Raw genomic sequence first — 22107 nt, 5'->3', positions numbered from 1 at the left:
GTCTCATAGATAGAAGGTTCAGATAATTTTCTTGGTGAAATTCATAAAATCTTGGTGATATTCATAACATCTCAAAATAAGCATTGCTTGAGACTTCTGTTGAATCAACATCTCTATTTGTAGCTAGCTATCTTTTCCTTACGCTTGGACAAATACATGGCCAAAGCAAGGAAAAACAAAAGGTCAGAAGAAGCAACAAAGTCTTGGTATAAAAAGAGCTCTGAGTTGAAAGGCTCCTCTATCACATCCAACTTGCTTAGTGGACAAGGCTGTACCTAAACTAATAATCACTATCACCATCTGACTCTTCTGGCAAAACTTTGACATTTTTTTAGCAGGCAGATTCAGACCTTTACCTTTCACCCTCAACAAAAAGTGTAGGTAATTAACACATTTTCCTGTTCACAAACTTTGCAATATTTCAGAACCTCAAGCAGATATTTTAAGCAGTTGCTTTTCCTTTGAGTAATGAGAACACAATAGACTCTTTATTAAACATTCTGTTTATGAAGTGCTAAGTGAAACTGCAGTCAAGGGATGCAGACCAAAGTCTTGTAGGCAGAGCCTTACTACAGTAGCTAGAATCATCATCAACTTTGAGATATACACATCCTTATTGAGAACTCATGTACCTGAAAACTTCTCTGCTTTTCTCAGATAATCTGTAAGTAGTGAAATAAAAAGTCATTAAGAGGTTAATTCTACCTGTCAATCTTGCCTGGCATGTAGTTTATGCATGGTAGCTCATAACTAATCACCATTAACTGTATGACAATAAGAATTTATTGGGAAAATAAGAAAGTGCAAGGGATTGCATGTTCAAAATCATAATTTATTGATGTATTTTTTAATCATGTAGCTCCTTGCAAAGATACAGTTTATAAATTATAGAACAAGTATAGTTCTTTCCACAGCTTCCATATTTTAGTCCTCAAGTCCAGGTCAGTATTTTAAAACAAGACGGTCAAAGGTAAATAATGCAAAATGGCTTAAAAAAAACCTACAGTAAAAAGCTTCAGTTCTTCCAGGATCCAAGACACACACATAATAAGCAGCATTACAATGTCTGCACTATACCCCCAAGCGATAAATGCAGGAGAAGCAGCGTACAGTACCTGTACCAGACCTCAAGGAACACTTCATGATTAGCAGTACACAGCACCTGAACATCTACAGTAGCCTCAAAATTTATTTAGTAAAACAAATGCTCAAAGGGTTTACAGCATGTGTGGCAAGGTTAGATGATGGGTTGTAGCAGGTAACAATCATGTCCAAGTGAGCCCTCCTTACCTGTGTATTCACAGCAGGCCAGTGCACAAGCAGTACACAGCACCATTTCACCCTGCACTGTGACACTGCCCAAGCACGGCCATGTATCTGCAAACTCATCCCACAGTACAAAGGAACAATTCACTGCCTGTATCTCTCTCCCCTCCACACACATCCTGAGGAGAAGGCAGGCTCCACTGAACTTCTAGCAAGATCTAATTACACTGATAACAAACTGACATCACTGCATTGGTGGGAATGTACCTCTGCAGTTAAATTTTATATTTTGTGCTTGCTCGCCATTGACAGTTTTTCCTTAAGGTTGATGTCAACAAAATGCCAGATCTTAAAGGCAAACAAAATAAGTTTAATTTAAAGAAAACATTTATTTGAAGTTCTTTTAGGTCACAGAGTTTAACAGATGAAAACTTTTTTCCCTTTTCACATTTCAAGTCTTCAGCAGAGACCATACACACTGTCCCATGAACAGTGACATTTTCCTATTGATTCCTTTTGAACGAATCGGTGTCTAGGCAGATGAAGATTCACATTTTAAGCAAACTGATTTAAAAATATTAAAAAAAAAACCCAACACAACAAAACAAAACTTTGTTTATCAAATTCTTATCACAGATAAAAGGTGTTTAACACTCATAAGCTTCTCAAAACAAAAATCAAAACAAAATCTCAAAACAAAATACCAGCAATTTAATCAAACAGAACATACTGCCTTCAAGAAATTTCCCAGAATTTTAAAATGCTCCAAATATATACACATTTATAACTTAAGTGCTTATTAGCTACAACCTTTTACTCATGCAAAAGTTGTGAGAGGAGAAGGTGTTTCTTAGAGAGGCTTTTCTGAATATGCAGTAAAACTCTTCACTCGTGCAAAGAACAAAGGGGTGTACATTTTGTCAATGTCGAAAGTAGTAACAGCTGTCTCACCAGTTGATCTGCAAAGAGCATTGTAAAAGTTAAATGAGACACAAGTTGCTGTTTGAGTCCCTATGTTCCATAGTACAGTGTGTGCATCAAACTACAGTTGGGATAAAGTGTCTTTTGTAATGTCTTTTTCTGAAAGCATTTGACTTTTAGCTGAATTACACTATACAGAATACACTTCTACATTCATACCTAAGAAACTACTTTCTCTTTCCACTCTTATTATGAGCTCCAAGACCTGAGCAGTACAGAAACTTCATGCTGAAAAGAATGTCTGCAATATAAACTAGGTATGACAACACTAGCTTTCACAAAAGCAATTTTCTGTTTATGGAAGTTACCTATACTCTCAACCCTCAAGTAGTTTATTTCCTGCATTTTATATTCTCACAGCTCAATAGCTAAGCTATGTTCCAATGGAAAAACTGAATATTAAGAACACTGGAAGACAAGGACTAAATCCACCCTAACTGCCAACATCAAATATCTGGAAAGCCAACTTGCCAGTAATTTGGAGTGTCAGGTGCAAGAACAGAGGTCATGGCTTCTGGCAAATGATCAGAAGGGCTGGTCACATGCCCATATTCTGCACTGCTGAATTATATAGTTAGTAACATTAGAATTCTCATGTGAAAAGTACAAACATCTTTAGTCTGCACATCCACAGTGGAAAAGATATATATCTTAATGAATACATACTTTCCATACCCCTTCATTAACACCACATTAAGTCATTCAACCCTGATTCAGTTCTGAAATCAAACACTCTGCATAAATCCTTTAAAAAGCTAAAAAACTATAGTTACACTACTTAGGAAACTTCCCATTATGATTAAAACAGGTTACTAAAATCTTGGGATTTCTTTACATGAAAGTTCATTATGTATTTCAAATCAGGACCAGTTACTGTTTTCATTACATTTTGTTAAAGCCACCAAAGTCTCAGACTCTACATTTTCTGTACTTAGTACTGGAGAAATTAATGCCACCTTTAATGCTACAGTTCAATATCTTTGCTCTTGTTCTCCATTTACTCACCTGCAAGTGATGTGACAAGAATGATGTATCCACACAAGTTTGTTGAACCTCTGGCGCCCACTGGAGCACAACTGCAGTCCTACATGGAAACTGTGATCGGTTTCTTGAGCAGGAACTCGGCGGAAATACCTGTATTTGTGGTAATCAACTGGTTTCTGTACAGAGAAATAAGAAGTTTCGTGACCTACAAAGAACACATTGTGAAACTATTTATCCTAAGTAACTGTGAGACCAGATTGGTAAATCTCTCATACTTAAAAATAAGTACTACTGTTCCTTCAAAATACATAAATGTGTATGTTAATGATGGAAGAAGTTTTCACAGAAAGCAAAAGAAGCATGCAGGACACCACCCAACTGTGCACAGTCACTGTAACACTTCCTCTTCAAAAGTTTTTCTTGACTAGCACTTTGGTCATCAGAAGAATTTGTAAGTAAGTGGACCAAATAATTCGGAGTTCAACTAACAAATATTGCTTATCTAGTTTTACTAAATGTTGTGGAACATATCTGCACACAGTCAAATCTGTTCTCAGAAAATGACCTGTTCATCCTTCTTTCCCGTTAATGATGCTGACACCTAATAACACCATAAATGGAAACTAAGGGGGAGAACAACTGTTTCAATTTGAACCAGGTATTTATCTGCCTTAATAAATTATTACAGATTTGGGGACAAATGTAAGTGACATCACCATGCTTATTTATTTATATTTTATTTTTAAACAGTTTTAAAGTTTTTTTAATTTTTTGGTGTAAGGCAAATCTTTGGGTCCCTTAAAACACTCAGTCTGAGTAAAATCTTGTAAATCTATTTCTCCTGTATTCTGTTTTTCTACCTACCTCTTCTTTTTTCTTCATTATTACAGCAAATACTTTGGTTTGATTGTCTGTTTCCTGGGAAAGGCGATAATGGCCAAGCAAGATTGCATCTGTTCTGGAAGGTTAAAAAGGAGGATAATGTCAAGGACATAAAAATATTCTGTGTCACAAAAGTGTGATGCTCTTATAATACAAGCATCAGCAATGAAACAAAAACTGACTACATAATAATACAAACTATTTCTTATTTCCATTCAGTAAAGCCTAATCAATGATATTAAATGGTGAAAACATTTTGGAAACTTGCTTCTAATTTTCCCAAACCGGACAGTAAACCTAAGTTAGTTGGTTCTACCTAGCCTACTGCTAAATATTTACAGATTTCTGGTGAACAGCTCAAACCTGTTTTGAAGCTGCAAACGATTTTCTATGTTTTTATGTCCAAACATCAAAAAGTACTAATTGCAACCTATCCCACTGAAATCTTCACTTTCCTTCTGTTAAGGAAGTGTGAGAAGGCAGGCAGTAATGAAATAGTATCTTTAAAAGGATTATTCCATCTACTTGCCTTAAAAATTTCAAATCACCTAATCCACAAAGGAAATCTAATTACAATATCAGGACCCTAAAATGAAAGATATTTTTGCATAAAGATCAAAATTATTTGTAGTTCTTAGGAGAGAATTATAAATATCTATAACACAATATAAATAACATTGTTTTAATTATAAATAACATTGATTTGCTAAGATAGGATATAGAATCTGAGACAGAAATAAATAGAAATTGCTGGGTAAAAGCAAAATTAAAACTGCAGAGCCAAATACTTTATTGAAATAACCTTGTGTTTTTAGTCCGTAAGCGAGGAACTATAGATTGAGGATCTTCAGGAGTTGTTAGCATCATAACTTGACCATCTGGAAAGAATCTCAAATACCTGCAAAAACATAATTACACAATGTAAACCTAGAAAATATATTCTTTTCCTGTTTTTTTTCTGTTTGTTTGCTTTTAAAATCACAGGATGTTACCCAGAAGGATTTAGAACTTAATTGGTAATAGCATTTGAAAACACATTTCTTCACACATAACAGAAAATAAAAGAGATCAGAAATCAAAAGAGAGTTATGAATATTAAAAGAGGAAGTTATGAAGAGTTATGAAGTTTTGTCACCTCTACCAAAGCAAGGTTGCTAAAACTGACATCTGGCATCAAAACTGACATCAAAACTGGCATCAAAACTGACCTCCAAGTTTCTCCATTCCTATCCACTGAGACCAATGCAACAAAATCTCAATTACGGTATCAGTACAAAATTAGTAATGTCCTATGGACTTTCTCAGGTTCAGGAACCTGATGGATTTTTACAGTACTGTGCTAATATTTGAGACTACAGCAATAGCCATCAGGTTCAATGGTTTCTATGAACAGTGTCCAGCCTCAGAAGAGATGGCAGAATGAAACAATAAATGCTGGGAGCAGCAAAATGAACACCAGCAAAAAATCAGGCTGAGGAAATAAATGGCAAGGCATTTACAGCAAGATGAGAAAGCTCAGCCTCTTGATTTTTACAACTGATTACACATATGCTAAATGGCTGCTCTTGTATAATCACATGTATTCTCTTTGCTGAATTATGTCATGTGTTGTATCAGACATGTAAAGCAAAAGTTGTTTAGGAAAAGAAATCTGCAGGTAAGCATTAACTGTTATAAGCTTTCATCATGTGACAAGGTTTAAGTGAGCATGAAACATGTCTCTAAGCTCATTTCTAATTATCATAGAATTCTATTATTAGATCTATTATTAGATTCTATTTCTAAAACCTATTCTCAAAAAACATTGCTTTACACACTGCAGGAGCCCCATTCAGTTTTACAGAATGATTATTGTCTGTGATAGCCAGGGGTGGATTTAAAGAACTTAAAGAGAGAAACATTTCACTCACTCATTGTACTACAGCTCTACCTGTAATATTCCACTTGGTGCCATGCTCTGTAGAAACCATCAAGAGACTGCTCTCCTTGACGTATGTATTTTGTCTTGCTGACATATACACCTACAGAAAAGGAAGATATACAAACAAAAACTAAGAACATAAAGTATTTATGATGAAAAAGCCAATAATCTAAAACTTTTGAGTATGGTTTTGTTACTTAAATACATGGAAGTTTTTATTTTCATCCCTTGCACCTTTCCCTTCTATTTGCAGATACTCTACAAATTGAAATGCACAAACAAATTCAGACTAGGTCTAACAACATCACAAACATCAAACCCACCTGACTGTTTCTGTCGCACAGTTACAACTATTTCCAAAAGTACAGCTTACCATCAAATCGAACGCGAGGCCTTTCCAAAAACATGTCCCTCCAAGATGCATATGGAACAAGTTTATTGCAGCTCCTGCCCCATATTTTCAAACAGACTTGATGCCAGATTTCAGGATCTCTAGTGAAAACAAGAAAAAAGCAAACCCCATAACTTCCCTACAAACTCTGTTTAGCTTTTATATATCAAATAACACTTTTTTACTTAGTTTGGATGCAGCTAAAAGAAACTTTCTTGAACAAAAATAGCTCATAATTTAAAACCCTTGACTAATTTACTTCATCCTGGAGTGTTTGAAAGCCTTTTCCTCTTCCCAGTCAAACTGAGGAACAGGGTGACAGAATGTCATTTTCATCCAAGTACAGAACCACAACATTGCAGCAGCCTTGCACATCTCTGTGTGGCTATATGAGCATGACAACAATATTCTACAAACCTTAAACACTAATTTACAAACAAAGTAGAACAAGTAATACTTTCTGCTAGATTTTTTATTACAGTCAAGTAATCTATCTCACATTTAGTTGTGTATTGAGAAACTGATTAGCACTGTGAGGAGCTTAACATGAGAATGTTTGTGGGAAGGAAAAGCAGGATATACTAGTGCAAAAAGAGAAGCTTCATTCTAGATAAATTATCTACAATACCTGGCACAAATGTAAAATCCTCGGCAAACAAGAGATAATTGCTCCAATGATCTCAGATCCAAGTCACTTGAAACCACCCATCGGAAAATGTACATTAGTACTTCCATAGGCAACGCTAAAGACAGAAAAGAAATCCTTGTCAGATGCAACCTGTAAATCAACAGGTTATTCATAATTCCAGGTCTGGCTTTTGACTTTCCATTAAAAATTCTACTTTTCACATTGTAGCCCAATGCCAGAGAACAAAAAAAAATTAACTTAAAAGGTCACTATAGACAACATGTGACGTCCATAAAGGATCCTTTTGATCCTTTTTAGCCTACTAACTTCTAAAGCTGATGTGATTTATTAAAAGTTTTCTTCCTGCTATAAAAAAGTCTGTAAAAAAGATACTATAACACAGGACTGGCAGGAAAGTACAATATAAATCTAGAAAGACCAACACTGCTGTTGGTCTTGTGGTCCTGTCCAAGGACACATGTCCTGATATAATTTTAGAGTAATGCCTGCAACATCTTGTCTTTACTGGTAAAAGAAGAAAATACATTTTCCCAAGTGCACAATGCACCAGTTATTAAAATAAAATAATGTTTAAAACCCTGTTTTCTTTATGTTTTGATTTGCTTCACTTACTTTATTTTCTTTCCTTGACCAGATAAAAGGAGATCAGGCCAAGATTTCAAAGTGCAACTGATAATTTAGGATGCAGAACCAAGCCATCTTGGTTTTTAAGAGAGATCATAGCTCATATACACTCTCTACAATTTAGATCTCATAAGGAAGTCTCAGGATAACTGTCCCAGAACTGAAGCACTGAAAGTCATTAACCTTCAAAAGACTTTGTAGCTTTGTTATTTAGTCTTTCTGAAAACATACTTGTTGCAAAAATCTCATATAGAACCAAAAGAAATCAAGAAATGTAAAGATGCATAGTCTACAAAACAATTGTTTCTTACTCAAACTTAAAAATTGTAGTAATAACTGTATTTTCAAACCAAACTAAAAGAACTGGAAAGAAAACTGGAATATGCTTACTTCAGCAAGTCCATTTCTAGAAGTTGCAACTTTTAAATATGCCTCTGATCTACTCAGAAATACTACTTGGAAAAAGCTTGTGTGATAAAGACAAGATCTTGTACGAGAACAACATTGTTTACCTAGCTGATAATTTTTTCTCCTTTGTATCTAGCTGCAGAAGTAAATAAAGAGATAATGTATGCACTTCTTCAAAGGTGACTTTTGAATGAAGGAGAGAAATGTTTTAATAAAGTGAAACATAATATAAATTCTGCCTCTCAACTCTTACAGAGTACCTTAACTCTTACCTGAGATGTGGGTCTGGTTGACATAAACTTCAGGCTGACAAAGTTTGACTGAAGATTCCTGAAGAGTTAACTGCTGCTGGAAATCCGTCAGGAGATCTGCCATTTTGTCATCCTCTTTGCTATCCTCAACACTAGAAAAGGGGCAATGCCAACACTGTAACATTGGATAAAACATACCAACAGATGTCCTCATCTTAGCATCAATCCACTGCCATACTCCCATTCATTAGAGTTGTTTCCTGTACATTTTTAAAGCAATCACATTTCATCACAGAATAAAACAACTACTGAAATATGATTAAGGTCATTAAGACATTGCTGGAATGGCTCTGAGAGTAACAACTTTTCATTAAATTCCCATCCCAGTTTTTTATTTTGTATTTCAGTTTTTTTATTGAAGTTACTGAAGAATTTCTTGACCTCATGAAAAGAAAAATCTCATCTTTCTTTTACTTTGTCTAAGATATGGCATATGCAGGAGATAAAGTGTTGTTAATGAAAGTTGTATTTTGTAATCCTTCTCAAGATGTAAGATATTGGAAACAATTAAGCATTATTTTTCATGTTCGTTTTATTCACTGAAGAGTGATCCTTGGTGGGTATATTCAACAGTAATGAAGGAAAACTACTTTTGTACCTATTCTGTAAATAGGCAGAAATAATAAATTTCAGGAGCCAGAACAAGATTGCAGAACAGAAACAACAAGCTTGCTACTCATCAGTAAATTTGAAGGATTACTAAGTGATAGAAGAACATTACCACATTAATAAAAGAAATCTAAATTTAACTTGTATATCATAATATGATCTTTTAATAGCTGCCTGCTTGCTTGCCCCAAATACCCACAAATGACACAAAACTCCCTGAGCACATCACAATCCATGTTTCTTTCCCTGACTTGGTATACAGCTAGTTAAGAAATCTTAGAGTTACTTTTTAATACGATTCAATTCCACTCTAAACAAGCTACTAGAATGAGTTGAGAATATAAGCAAGCAACTGGTAGACCTAGCAATGGGTTTTGAAGTATCACAGAGAAGACAATTATGTTTGGACCTGTCCTAAGACTACAGGAGGAAGTTGCACTGAACATACCTTCCTTTATTTTGATGAGTATGATGGTCAGTCCCAGTACCTACAGGCCACACTGTAAACTGGTTTTTCAAATCTAACTGTGTAATTTGATTATCTCATCAAGACTCTATGAAACACCTACAACAGTAATTCAGAAAGCACAAACTAAAATCTCTCCCAAGAAATACATCTCTGCAAATACTGCTTTTAAACAGTAAAGTAACAGTTGAGACTATGGGTTGTTTTTCCCTCACTGCCACAAAGTGCTCGGAACAGTATAGCAATACTTAAAAAACCAAATAAAAATCCACAGAATTGTAGAATAATTTTGGTTGGAAAAGACCTCTGAGATCATCAAGCCCAACCATTCACCCGGCACTAAACCATGTCCCTAACTGCCGCATGTCACATCTTTTAAATACCTCCAGGCATGATGACTCAACCTCTTCTCTGGGTACCCTGCTCAAGTACAGCTTGACAACCCTTTCTGGGAAGACTTTTTCCCAATATTCACTCCAAAGCACACACTGAGGCCATTTCTTCTTGTCCTGTCGCTTGTTATTTGGGAGAAGAGACCAACCTCTACGTCAATACAAATTCCTTTCAGGTGGTTGTAGAAAACAGTAAGGTCTCCCCTGAGCCTCCTCCTCTCCAGGCTAAACACCCCCAGCTCCCTCAGCTGCTCCTCACAGCCCTCGTGCTCCAGACCCTGCCCCAGCTCCACTGCCCTTCCCTGGACTCACTCCAGCCCCTCAGTGTCTCTCTCACAGTGAGGGGCCCAGAGCTGGACCCAGCACTGGAGGTGAGGCCCCAGCAGTGCTGAGTGCAGGGGGACAATCCCTGCCCTGCTCCTGCTGGCCACACTATTGCTGACACAGGCCAGGATGCCACTGCCCTTCCTGGCCACCTGGGCACACACTGACTCATGTTCACCCAATGTCCTATCAAGCAGGACCCCACAGTCCTTTTCCAACAGGCAGCTTTCCAGCCACTCTGTCCCCAGCCTGTAGCTCTGCATGTGGTTATTGTGACCCAAGCACAGAATCCAGTACTTGGCCTTGCTGAAATTCACACAACTGGTCTTGACTCATTGATCCAGAATATCCAGATCTCTCTACAGAGCCTTCCCACCCTCCAGAAGGACCACTCCTGCTCAACTTCAGCTCAGAGAGTCTTAATGGAGTAGAGAAAATGATGCTAAAGTAAGAAAATAATCGTATAAAAACCAAGGTTTTTACATGACTATAGCACATGATTCAGTAGTTTTCCTAGTGCACAAATGCACAGCAAAGATTTCATGCCAGCAACACATTCAGATATGAAACTAATGGATGGAAATAAAGCACTTAGCTCATCCTGCACTCTTTTATATTAAGTCAACAGCTGCATTGGAGCTGTACGTCCTGGGGCAACAAGACTGAGCTAGTAATACCACAGTGACACAGCTGTGCTTTCCTTTTTCATTCTCCATGTTAAAACTCTAGATTTTTTGATGCAGCTATCAGGACCACCAATAGCTGCTATGAGCAAGCAAGAATTTGGGAAGCTGTTTCATAAACTTGCCTATGTTAGGCTGCAGAGGCTGGAACAGAAGTTGTGGCCCTCCTTAAACATGAGTTTTGGACTCAAGTTAGGGCAGCCTTAAGTCACAGCACAAAGACTAGACTACATAGTTTGCAGCTGAGCTTCTAAATACATTGCCCTACTGAAAATGCTCCTGTTTGGCTCTGTTGGCACAAGAACTGATTATTCCTTTGCTTAATTAAGATGCTTATTTTATTACTATGAATTCTAATTCATACTAATAATTTAACTAATTCGTCTTTTTGCCATCTATAAATTCTAATTCGTCTTTTTGCCATCTACAACTTTGTATGTCATCCTAAATCTGAAAATCAAAAATCAAAATAGTGACTGATGCTTTTTTTTATTAAGTAACAGCATAAGTCGTTGTAATCCTTCCCCCTGAAATTAGCTAGCTCCAAACAAGCCTGTTACTGTCTTCAGAAAATACAGTCTACTCAAGTGAGAGTGGGTAAGTTTTCCAGATACTAAGAGACTTAAACCTGCTTATTACAGTAGAATATTGATATCCTTCAGAAAAAAATGTCATGTTTCAGTACTCCTACACACTTAATTAGTAAAATTTCATACTCACCACCTCTTTCCAACTCCATCAGCATCTGGGGACCGTGTATAGGTGATCTTAAATTCTATATCAGGTACAAGCTGCATGGCTAGACGATAAAACTTGATGGCTGAAAATAAAGGTTTGATGTTCAAACATATCCCATGTCCATACTAGTTTATCAAAGCAAAGACTATTTTCAGAGAGACAGTACTTTTCACCTAAAAGTACTAAAAAGGTGGAAAATGCCCTTGCCTAGGAAAGCTTGTTTAGTCTAAACTGCTAGGTTTAAATTCAATATAGAAGAGAGGAACACTGAAGACCTGTTTTCAAAACTAAAAACCTCATGCACTTTTTCAGAATAAAGAGTTAGCTCAGCTTGTACAGATTTACCTTCATTACCACAAATACAACTATGGAGTAGAAAATTTTACACTAGAACATTACAAACTCCTGATGTTGTTTGGTGCCCGGCACTTGCAAAGATTTCCCAGAGAAAGAGGTTCAGGAACATCACTGTGGCAACAAACTGTTATTTAAGCTGCAGAATGTCTTCCTCCTGAGTCAGCTCTGTGAATCCTTCTTAATTTAAATTAATTTGATGCATGCACATTCAATCTATTTTAATACCAGTAGTAAAATCATGTATGCATGTATATGTTTCTTTGTATTCTGACATAATGATACCAAGATCAGAGGGCAATTCTTCAGCTTGGACTCTTAAAACCAAAACTCAAATAGAACATCAGTGAGCATGGAGCTCAGAATTTGTCTGATGAGTCTGAGAAACTTGAGTTTGGGACTAGTAAATGTTCCTATTTCCTTGAGTTCATGTCAGGGCCAGTGACTGACAAATTGTATCCTCTGGCAGTTGAGGATTGGAAATACCAGGAGCCAGCTAAATAGAGATCAGTCTCAACTTTAGCATTTAATCTTGCAGACAAGGCCTCTACTGTACTTAAGCAGGAACAAGCTGCAGCACATAACTGTCTCACAAACATCAGGTATCAGCAGATTTCAGAAGCAGGCTTGGATTCTGGTGACCTGGGCCAGGTCAGCAAATAAAATCCTGGTCTGAAAACAGATGTCTCAACATGTGCTCAGTAATATATCTGTGTCTGGCATAAGACCGTGCCCCTAAGGTCTCATGGATCATATAGATCTAAACTAAAAACTTCATGTACTTTTTCAGAATAAGGAGTTAGATCATAGAGATCTATGTGTAGAAATAGTTCAGTTTAGTTTATCTAACTTTCAAGTCAAATTCAATTGAGAAAGATGAATCCATATTCACGCAATCCAGATGTCTGAAACACTTTTGTGACTGGAACTGTTACATATTAGTATTTCTTTCCTGCTTTTTAGTTTTAGATTTTTAGTTCTGACATATTTTTTACTGTGCATTTAATCCTTTACCAAACACCTACCAGATCTTAGCCTAAAGTAATTGTGCCCTGTAAAAAAATGTAACAAATCAGAAACTGAGACAACTGATTTTATTAACTACAGAGGACTCATATTTCTCTCAGTTAATATGAGATATGAAACAACAACCAGAAATCCCTTGAAAATGAAGGAAAATTCCCATGATGGAGTGAAATTTTTGTATTCAGCACGTGGCTGAGTTCAGGAGCTTCCAGAATTCTCTCAGATTTTTCTATCTTGAATTATTTTGCACCTGCACTTTAAACACAGTGGCCAAGCCCTCTGGTGGATGAGCAGGATGGCACATACATTCTGCTTTGCTTTCTTTCATGTGAGAAAGAAACAGAAAATTGGCATCTCCACTAATGACCTACAGAACTTGGAAGTTAGAACAGTTTTCTTACTCTCTAGACTCTGAAAACTAAATATAAGAAAAAAAAACTTTGAATTTCCGTTTTTACTAGTGCTCATACCAAGAGTGCAGGTAAGCAAGCTAAGTACCTTAAATATTTTATGACAAACCTCAAAGACTACCAGATTTGAATGTTCACTGCAGGAATTCCTGAAAAAGCTATTTTAGCATGCTGTGTTAATAAAAAAAAAAAAACAAAAAAAACCCCAAAAACCCCCAAACCCAAAGAGCCCTCTCCAAAAAAAGAAAAAAAAAACCCACCAAAAAACTCCCAAAACCAAACAACAAAGCGTTAAAGCAGTAAATTTGTTCACAGTAGAATGATGAGAACTGTGAGCACAGGACATAGCTTAGTGCCTTAATTAATTATTATGCTAATTTCAAGTTGCAGAAGTCACATAAAGAGGCATTCTAAGATACTGTTATATTGCCTGAAAGTTAGAAATTCCTTCCTTGATGTAATTTTTACTTTACCTCAACCTTAGAACTGATCTAATGGTTCCTTCTATAGCATGTCTGTTTGCTTATCTGAATGATGAAGCTCTCAAACCACTGTTAGCCCATAGTTTAGGTTCACTGGCACCATGAAGACTTGCCCATAAATCTACAGGTGGTAAATTTCTCTACAATAAGGGTGTTCATTGTAGACTTTCATATTACCTTCATAAAGGGCCCCATTTCGTTCTTCTTCCACTGCCTTCAGGAAAAGCTCTTTTGCCTGCACAATAAATTACACAGAGCAGTTCTTTACTCCTTATAAACAGGAGTCACTTGACTTAGAATTATTTTTGATCTTACCTACTGTACCTATGACAGAGATACCAAAATAAGACATTCCCATATGCTACAAGACATAAGATGACTGAAATTCCCAGTTAACAAACTAACTGTATTCCTGCTGCTCTCCCCTTTTACACACAGTCTTTCAGAAAGCACACTGTGAAGGTGACACCAAGGCAAACATAAAGACCAGAAAAATCACTGTAGGATTATGTAGACATTAATATGGAGACAACGAGACAATAACCTCTGTTGTTTCTCCAGATTTAATTCAGCATCAGCTTTTAGAAAAGTTATAGTGGAACAGTAATACAGACAAATAAAACCTCAATGTTATGCAATTTTTCTGTACCTTTTCCTCTTTTGCTATCTCCTGTTTTCCCCTGGCATCGACAGACTTTAGTCCAGGTTCTCTTGATGATGCTCTGCATGGCAGAGGTTCCAACCCACTAGAACTCACACCTGGGGCAAGCTCAAACATCCACTGAGCTCTGAACATCTGGAGCTCTGCCTAAAAAAACACGATTAATTCTACATAGTATCACATATTCAGACAGTACATCTTCTGAGGAGAAATTATAAAGTACAAACACAAAAAAGAATTTCAAAACTATGTTTTCCAAGTCTTGATGGCTTCAGTGAATTTAGGCACAGAGTGTTAGCAGTTGTTTTATGGTAAATTAAAACAAAAAAGTGCACAAGTACTTGTTCAGTCTCATTCAATAACTAAAGTGCTTTTTTCTGGACTGTTCACCTCAGAAGAAAAACTGATGTTTCAAGAAGTGCTTGTTAGTACTATGGTTATGACCTAAGATTCCACAGAAAATGATCTTTCCAGACATTATCATGTTTGTTCTTGTTCATGTAGAATTATCATAAGCAATAAATCAATTAGCTCTTAAAATTTAGAAAATCCAGGTTTTTGTACACAAGCATTCCAAGTTATCTAACATTCAAGATGGTGATTTATATAATATACAAGTAAGACCTTACTTCTTTCTCTTTTAAAAAGTATGGACTATGCTCTGTGAAATAATACAAGTTGCAATTCCTGTCATGCCTTTTTTTGGAGCATCTTTGAAGTTACACTTTACAGGTCTCTTGCAATCATCACAACTTCTGGGGAGCATCTACACAGAAATCTAGTCTCGTAGGAGAACACACTTTTCTACTACACTGCTTTTATCAGCTTTCTGGTCCAGTAGAAAGTGACAAGTTAAACTGGAATTTGATCACAGAAACTGCTGTCCAAGTTCTACAGCTCTTCAAAGAAATTCCAGATCTGTCACAAGCTTTCTTTTCATCTACAGAGATAGCTGAAGACTGAATCTGACACTTGGAACACAATGCAAAATTTATCTCACTTTTGGAGGGGCAGGAAGATTAAGCATTTGTCAGATCAACAAATGTGTGGTAAATAAATGAAGATAAGTGATGCGGTTTAACTCACAGCAGTACTATGTTTGTAAAATCCCACTAGCATGAGGGACATACCTGAAGATTTGCTTCACCAGATCTTTCACTGTCATCAGTTCTTACCAAATCAGCGTGACAATCTTCTTCAGCTTCTGCCTAGTAAAGAGCAGTCAAATGTCATTACAGGGTCTGCACAGTCCCCACAGCACATTCACAAGAACAACTGATATGGACACACATTAAAAAAAAATTAAGCATGCTTCCCTTTTGATGATAAAAATTAATTTTAAAACTAATGAGATCAGTTGTACTTCCATATTAATGAAGTTCATATTTAATGAAGATGGGTTTTGCATTTTAATCCAATACAAATTAGTTGTGAATCACTTGAAGGCTTCCATGCTGCAATACACCAGCATACCTGACTAAATACACCGTGTCTGTGTCAAAGCACAGAGCAAAAGCTTCAGTATTAAACAATAATGTCCTTTGTCCAACAAATTAAAATTTAATCACTATCTTCTCACTGTAAAGATAACCAGTAGTTTTGATTTGTTTAATATTTGCAAGAGCACAAAAGTGCTTTGAATCAACAACAGATACTTCACATATACATGTGAAACTAAACAAGAAATGTACTGGAAAATAAAATAAAAAGCTATCATGAGAGCTTGACAGTTGGTTTTATTTACAGTACAGCTGTGAGACAGGTTAAACAAATAAAACCTGAAACAAGACCTTTGCCTAAACCTAACATGGCTCTACATAGGAGGTTAAACTACCTAGTTTAAGAAGAAAACTTAAAAATATGAAAATTAATTATTATAGTGAAATATACTGAGATTTATGGAGTCTATACTAAAAGAAAGGAAAACAAATTCTAAGCATTAGTGAGAAGCCACTAAAATGACAGCAACAGCAAGATGCCAGTAAGGGGGAAAAACCACCCCAAAATCTCAGCTAAGACATTTGTTTAAGGTTCTTCCTGCAGCTGAAGCAAACCAGTTTTTCTACCATTCTGCACTGAAATTCACATCTATAGCTCTGCAAGTAGATAATGCAAAGTGAGATTACAAGCAGGCAAACCTAACATTAAGATTAGCACAACTACTTAAGAAAGTTTTATTTCCCACTCCTTCCTATTGTACTCGGTACTCAGAGACTTGAAGTGACATTCTGTCAGTGAGATTCTACCAAGCTCTCAAAAAGAAATCTCTACCTCCTGCACAGTAAAAGTGCAGAAATCAAAGCATTCTTGTACTCAGAAAATTTATACCATTTTCAGAGTACTTGGAAGTTCTGATCAAACTACAGAATATTACCAAACGTGATGGGAAAGCAACCTTTAATCTCTCTGTCTTGGTGACAAGCACCTCCCCAGAGTTAGCACATATCTTCAGATTGCCCAACAACCATAACCTTACTGGTTTGTCACTTCTAAAAGTGCTTTCTCTGAGGTTTCAGATAATTTATCATTTACAATTGACAGACATGGTTGGTTGGCTGAAGATAAACAGATATTCAATCTACTTCTGCATTCTCATTTTTAATTTCCGTACATTTTTAATTTCCCAGTAGAGGAAACAGGTGAGCCAGAACACTATAAAACAGTAGTGGCATTAAATCTCAGCAAGGAGTAAATAACTTGGAAATTTAATGGGCTTTGATTCCAGAATTTAATTGCAGGCAGTTAATGCCCTATGAGTTGTGACAGTCCTACCACATTATTAGCATCCAGGAATATTTTGTTGGCCAAGCAGAGGCAGCCTAGGAATGAGCTAGCTCTGAAATGGGTGTCTGTAAGTGCATTATTATGGCAGTGGGCTGACAGAAATAAGGCCTAATTCTGTCTGTGCAGAGTGCAAGTCTTCTGGTTTGCAGCTGAATTATGTCCAGGCAGCTCTCCAGTCTGGGCAGATAAGCCTGGTTTTATCTGCAAAATGCAGAAATTACCAATTTCTGAACTAAATCAGCACTATCTTCTGGTGCATAAAACCACGCCCATTAAAACCTTTAACTCCTGAAGTCTGTAAACAAACTGATTTAAGCTTTGAAACTACTCAGGTTAGGAAGCTGGATGAAATTTACCTCATTAAAAAACTTTACATTTCACTAATCTGTTCAACTCTTGATTTTCAACACCTCCTCTCCATTCAGCTGCCCTACTTCTTCATTTCTGAGTCACAATCAGACATGGTAGTGGACCAGCTGTACCTAAAATCTCATTTGATGCTCTTTGAAACTTAAATATGCTCTCAACTCAAACCAAAAATACTATGAAGACCTGGCCTACAGTCTAAAAATTGTCAAAAACCATCATGAAATTGATTACAACCAAAGTGCTGTCATTACCTTCCCTATATTGTAGGCATGTGTAACCACTCATATCAAAGGTCTGTCTTTTGGCAGTAGTAGCAGCCTAAGTGGCCAGCCCTCTGAACTTACTGGTAAAGCAATGAATTCATTGCTACTGCATAGGAATGAGCTGGAAAACTGATGTCTATTAACAACCTTCCACTATTTATCTGACCTGCTGAAACCCTATGATTTTGCTGGGACAAGTGAATAAACACAGGTACTGTGAAGCAAGGACCTTCACCAGCAGACAGCTGATGAGATCACACCTAAAGCACTTCACAACGTGCACAAATTGGCTCATTGCCCCTACTCTGAGAATACTTGTGTTGTGCTTACAGTTTCTAAAATCCACAGAACACTGTGCTCTAACTGCTACTTAGGGGATATACCTAGATAGTTCATCGTTGTGCTTGCTGGCCTTTCCTCTGATACAAATCAGCTGTCACATGGAACAGTGACTTCATCCTGATTGAAAGGAAGGCATCATACTGTGCACTGGCTGACTGGCTTGATTAATTTTCCATGGGGAAAGTAGTAGTCTATCAAGCCACCAAAAGGTAACACGTCAAAAGTAAACATCTGATTTAGGTGGCAACTCATAAAAAATGAAGTCAGCTGAGTAGATTCAATTCTGATTTGCTTGCAAAGCTTTAGAAACCATTTGCCAAATGCAGAACTAGTTTATTTGCACAGTTCAGTTTTGTCTTGCAATCAGTAACTGCATGCTGATTTCCTCATACATTAACCGCCCACTAAACTGTGTGTAACGTCAGGACCTTTAATAGTTCTGATCTCTGTTTCAGCAAAATAAAACCAAGATCAGAAACAGTTCGAAGCTGAGCGTCACCAGTTGAACACGGCTGTGTTACGTGTGAACCATACAGAACTCAGGGAGGAGCAAGCACGGCAAAGCAAAACAGTGACTGCCAGCTAACATTCCTCTTGGTTTTATAAAAAAATCAGAAAGTCACCCTCTCTTTCTGTAAATGTGGTAGAAACAACACTGTGTTCAAAAACAAGAGTTTCTATAACCGTGGTGAGACATTTTAACAGCTCCTGTGTGATATAAACGGTTTAACTTTGAATGATCGAGTTCTCATCATGGATACTTGAATCCATATTGAGACGCAGTCAATAAAGCAATGCCGAACCAAAGAGTATTTCTGATATGTTAAATGACAAACTCAGCTCGAGTCCCTGGCCCACAGAGTCCTTTAAATTACTGACTGATTTTATGCCACCACATTTTTGATGGAAGAAAGGGAAAGGAAGGGCACGCTCCCCGTAATGACACAGGGATTTTGTTCACGCGTTCCTACGGAGGGCTAGATCGCTCCAGAACCAAGCAGCCCCACTCATCAAAACCCCCTGCGGGAGGCGGCAGTGGCAAGCCGCGCTGGGGCGGGATCACGGCTCGTTTCCCACAGGCATCGCCCGGTGCCCGGGGGCGGGCAGGGCAGGGCAGCCTGCCAGCAATTCGGCCAGGGAGCCGCTCCCACGCACGCCCCCCTCGTCCCGCTCCCGCCCGACCGTCCCTGCCCGACAGCCGAGCCCCCGCCGCCCGGGCCCGCTCACCATGCTGCCGACGCGCGGGCGGCGCTGTCCCGTCCCGGGGGCTCTGCTCCCCCGCTTGGTCCGTGTGTCCTCCCTGCCCGCGAGGGGCACTTAGCAGAGTTCTCGGTCGGAGAAGCGCACCACGCAGCGGGAGTCCCTGCGGGCCCTGCGGACGGCAGCCATCTTCCCGGCGAGCAGGGCCGGCGGCGGGAGCGGCGGGACACGGCCCGGGCGAACCCGCCAGGTCAGAGCGCCGCCTCCCGCGCGGGCCGCTACGACGCGCGACCGCACGGACTCCCCGTCCCAGAGCGCACCGCGGCCCGTGCCGCCTCTGCCGCCCGCGGCGGCGCGGTGCAAGGCCTGCTGGGGAGCGTAGTCCGCGGCGCACACTAGGGGAAGGGCGGCAGAGCAAAGGCTGCCGGGAACTGTAGTGAGTGGGAATCCCGGCAGGCGCGATCCCAGGAGTGAGAGCCGAGGTGAAGCGGCGATGTCCGTGAGCCGCGATTTCCGCGAGCCGCGATTTCCGCTGCGACTGCGGTCAGGCCGGGAGCTTGGCACAGGCAAATTGCCGACCAGGTAACGGGATAGCGCTCGGTGCCGCACTGTGGAGATAACAGCGGTGCCGAGGCCATTGAATCTCGTGGCCGTGGTAATTTGCCCGTCCAGTTCAGTGAGCACAGTTATCACCTGCTGTCAGTACACGCCTTGTCAGGTTTTCTAAAACTGAAATTTGGACGAAACCTATTTGTATAAAAGCATATCACAGTCTTTTTGTACTAGAAGAAAACCACGTGTATGGATCTGTGAACCTTTGTGCATGTCTACTGCCCTGAGCGTTTTCAGGAGGAGGATGAGGAGGCGTGTGTCTTCTCTGGAGGGGCAGGTGAGCGCTCAGGCTTGGGCAGCGGGCCCGGGAAATGGGGCTGCAAGGGCTCTGGGAGCCGGCATCGGCACTGGCTTTCCGATCCAGGTGACCGTAGCGCTGTTCTGTGGAGAGGAGACAGTGAGAGGCAAGGGGGCTGTGACAAGGCCGGGCGGCGATCCCTGGCCGGGCAGCCGGGGCTGGTGCGGAGCGGGGCGCTGGGTGCTGCTGTGGGCTGTGCGAGCAGGGGGGATGACGCGGCATGGCCACCTGAGGATTGGAGATGGGGTGCTCGTGGCTACAGCTGGTTATCAATAGTGCTGCTGCTCGTTTGGAGTCAAGGCTGATTTTCTCCTACTGGGTGTGCCTCTGCTTAGATACTAAACGTTACATTTTAGTAAAAAGTCCTTCACTGTGAGGGCGGTGAGGCGCTGGCGCAGGTTGTCCTGAGAAGCTGTGGATCCCCCATCCCCGGCAGTGTTCAAGGCCAGTTTGGGTGAGGGTCTGAGCAACCTGGTGTAGGCAAAGGTGTCCCTGCCCATGGCAGGGAGGTTGAAACTAGATGATATTTAAGGTCACTTCAAATCCAAATAATTCTATTATTCTATTGGGAATGCAAAAGCCTTGCCTGTAACAACAGAAAAACTGTGGCTGTCCTGTGGCTGTCGAAGGGCTGAGTGCTAATACGTGATTGTGCACGTGGGCTGTAATATGGGTGGCTTAAGCAGAAATCTCATGTAAGTGAACACTGCTCCTCCTGGCTTCACTGAGAATCATGTCTGTCTGTTGAAGGGAATTTGAGTCTTTATGATATATTCCTGTAAATATAAAGATTAGCCTCTGACTAGGTGGGGTGGGGGAGGCACCCAGGGCTTTGTTTTTCCCCATACCTGTTTTAGCACTGAACGACATGTCCTACACTGTACTCCTGAATTACAGCACTAGCTCATCCTGTCTTTCCAAACCCTGGGAATTAACTCTATATGCTTTACTTTTTAAACCTAAGGGATGAAGTGTAAAAAGAAGCTGATATTTCCTGAATCACTGTTACAGTCTTGATAATCAATTGTTTTAGATCAAATTTTTGTTCCTTGTTTTCCTTTTACTGCTCTTCCCGTTATGTCTTAAGCTGATCCTGTCAGAGCCAGGGTGAGCTGCTGGTGCTTGGGTGAGGAAGGCACAGGCCCCCCTTAAAATGTCAATATTCTTCCCATTTGCTCACAGTTTGGTATTTCTGCATTCTAGTTTTGTTGTTTAAACTCCTCTCTGAGATGTGAGACACCCATCAGTGTGGGGTTTGTGTTTGCTCGGCTGGGTTTTGTTTTCACAAGGATCACAGAACTGTTAGGGTTGGTAAGGTCCTGTGCAAGTCATCTAGACCAACCCCTCTGCCAAGACAGGGTCACCTAGAGCTGGTTACACAGGAACACATCCAGGGTGGCTTTTCACTGTCTCCGGAGAGGGACTCTGTGCCTTCCCTGTGCAGCCTGTCCCAGTTCTCTGCCACCCTCAATGGAAAGAAGTTCTTCCTCACGGTTAATGGAACCTCATGTGTTTCAGTTTATGGGTATTGCTCCTCCTCTTGTCACTGAGCACCACTGAAAAGAGTCTGGCACCATCTTTCTTGGCACCACCTCTGAGATACGTCGACGCATCAACGAAATCCCCTCCCAGTCCTCTCCAGGCTGAACAGGCTCAGCTCCCGTAGTCTCTCCTAAG

General features: G+C 39.4%; 1 protein-coding gene across 2 annotated transcripts; it reads right to left on the bottom strand.

The window, feature by feature from the left end:
• Nucleotides 1–811: 811 nt before the first annotated feature.
• FBXO9 (F-box protein 9) lies at nucleotides 812–19774 on the bottom strand. Of its 2 annotated transcripts, none has more exons than XM_058801211.1 (13): nucleotides 19548–19774; nucleotides 15693–15770; nucleotides 14551–14709; nucleotides 14079–14136; nucleotides 11612–11711; nucleotides 8379–8509; nucleotides 7054–7168; nucleotides 6408–6526; nucleotides 6044–6134; nucleotides 4916–5011; nucleotides 4096–4189; nucleotides 3253–3407; nucleotides 812–2225 (listed from the first exon to the last, which is right to left on the bottom strand). In XM_058801211.1, exons 1-13 carry the CDS (start codon nucleotides 19548–19550, stop codon nucleotides 2117–2119), a joined length of 1308 nt encoding a protein of 435 aa, XP_058657194.1. In that variant the 5' UTR covers nucleotides 19551–19774; the 3' UTR covers nucleotides 812–2116. The 2 variants fall into 2 exon arrangements, with proteins under 2 accessions (XP_058657194.1, XP_058657195.1); XM_058801212.1 differs by having other exon boundaries at nucleotides 15693–15766; nucleotides 19548–19708.
• Nucleotides 19775–22107: the final 2333 nt, after the last annotated feature.

Source organism: Ammospiza caudacuta, chromosome 3, assembly GCF_027887145.1.
Source record: "Ammospiza caudacuta isolate bAmmCau1 chromosome 3, bAmmCau1.pri, whole genome shotgun sequence".
Taxonomy (NCBI): Eukaryota; Metazoa; Chordata; class Aves; order Passeriformes; family Passerellidae; genus Ammospiza; species Ammospiza caudacuta.
This window is presented reverse-complemented; position numbering and strand designations above follow the sequence as displayed.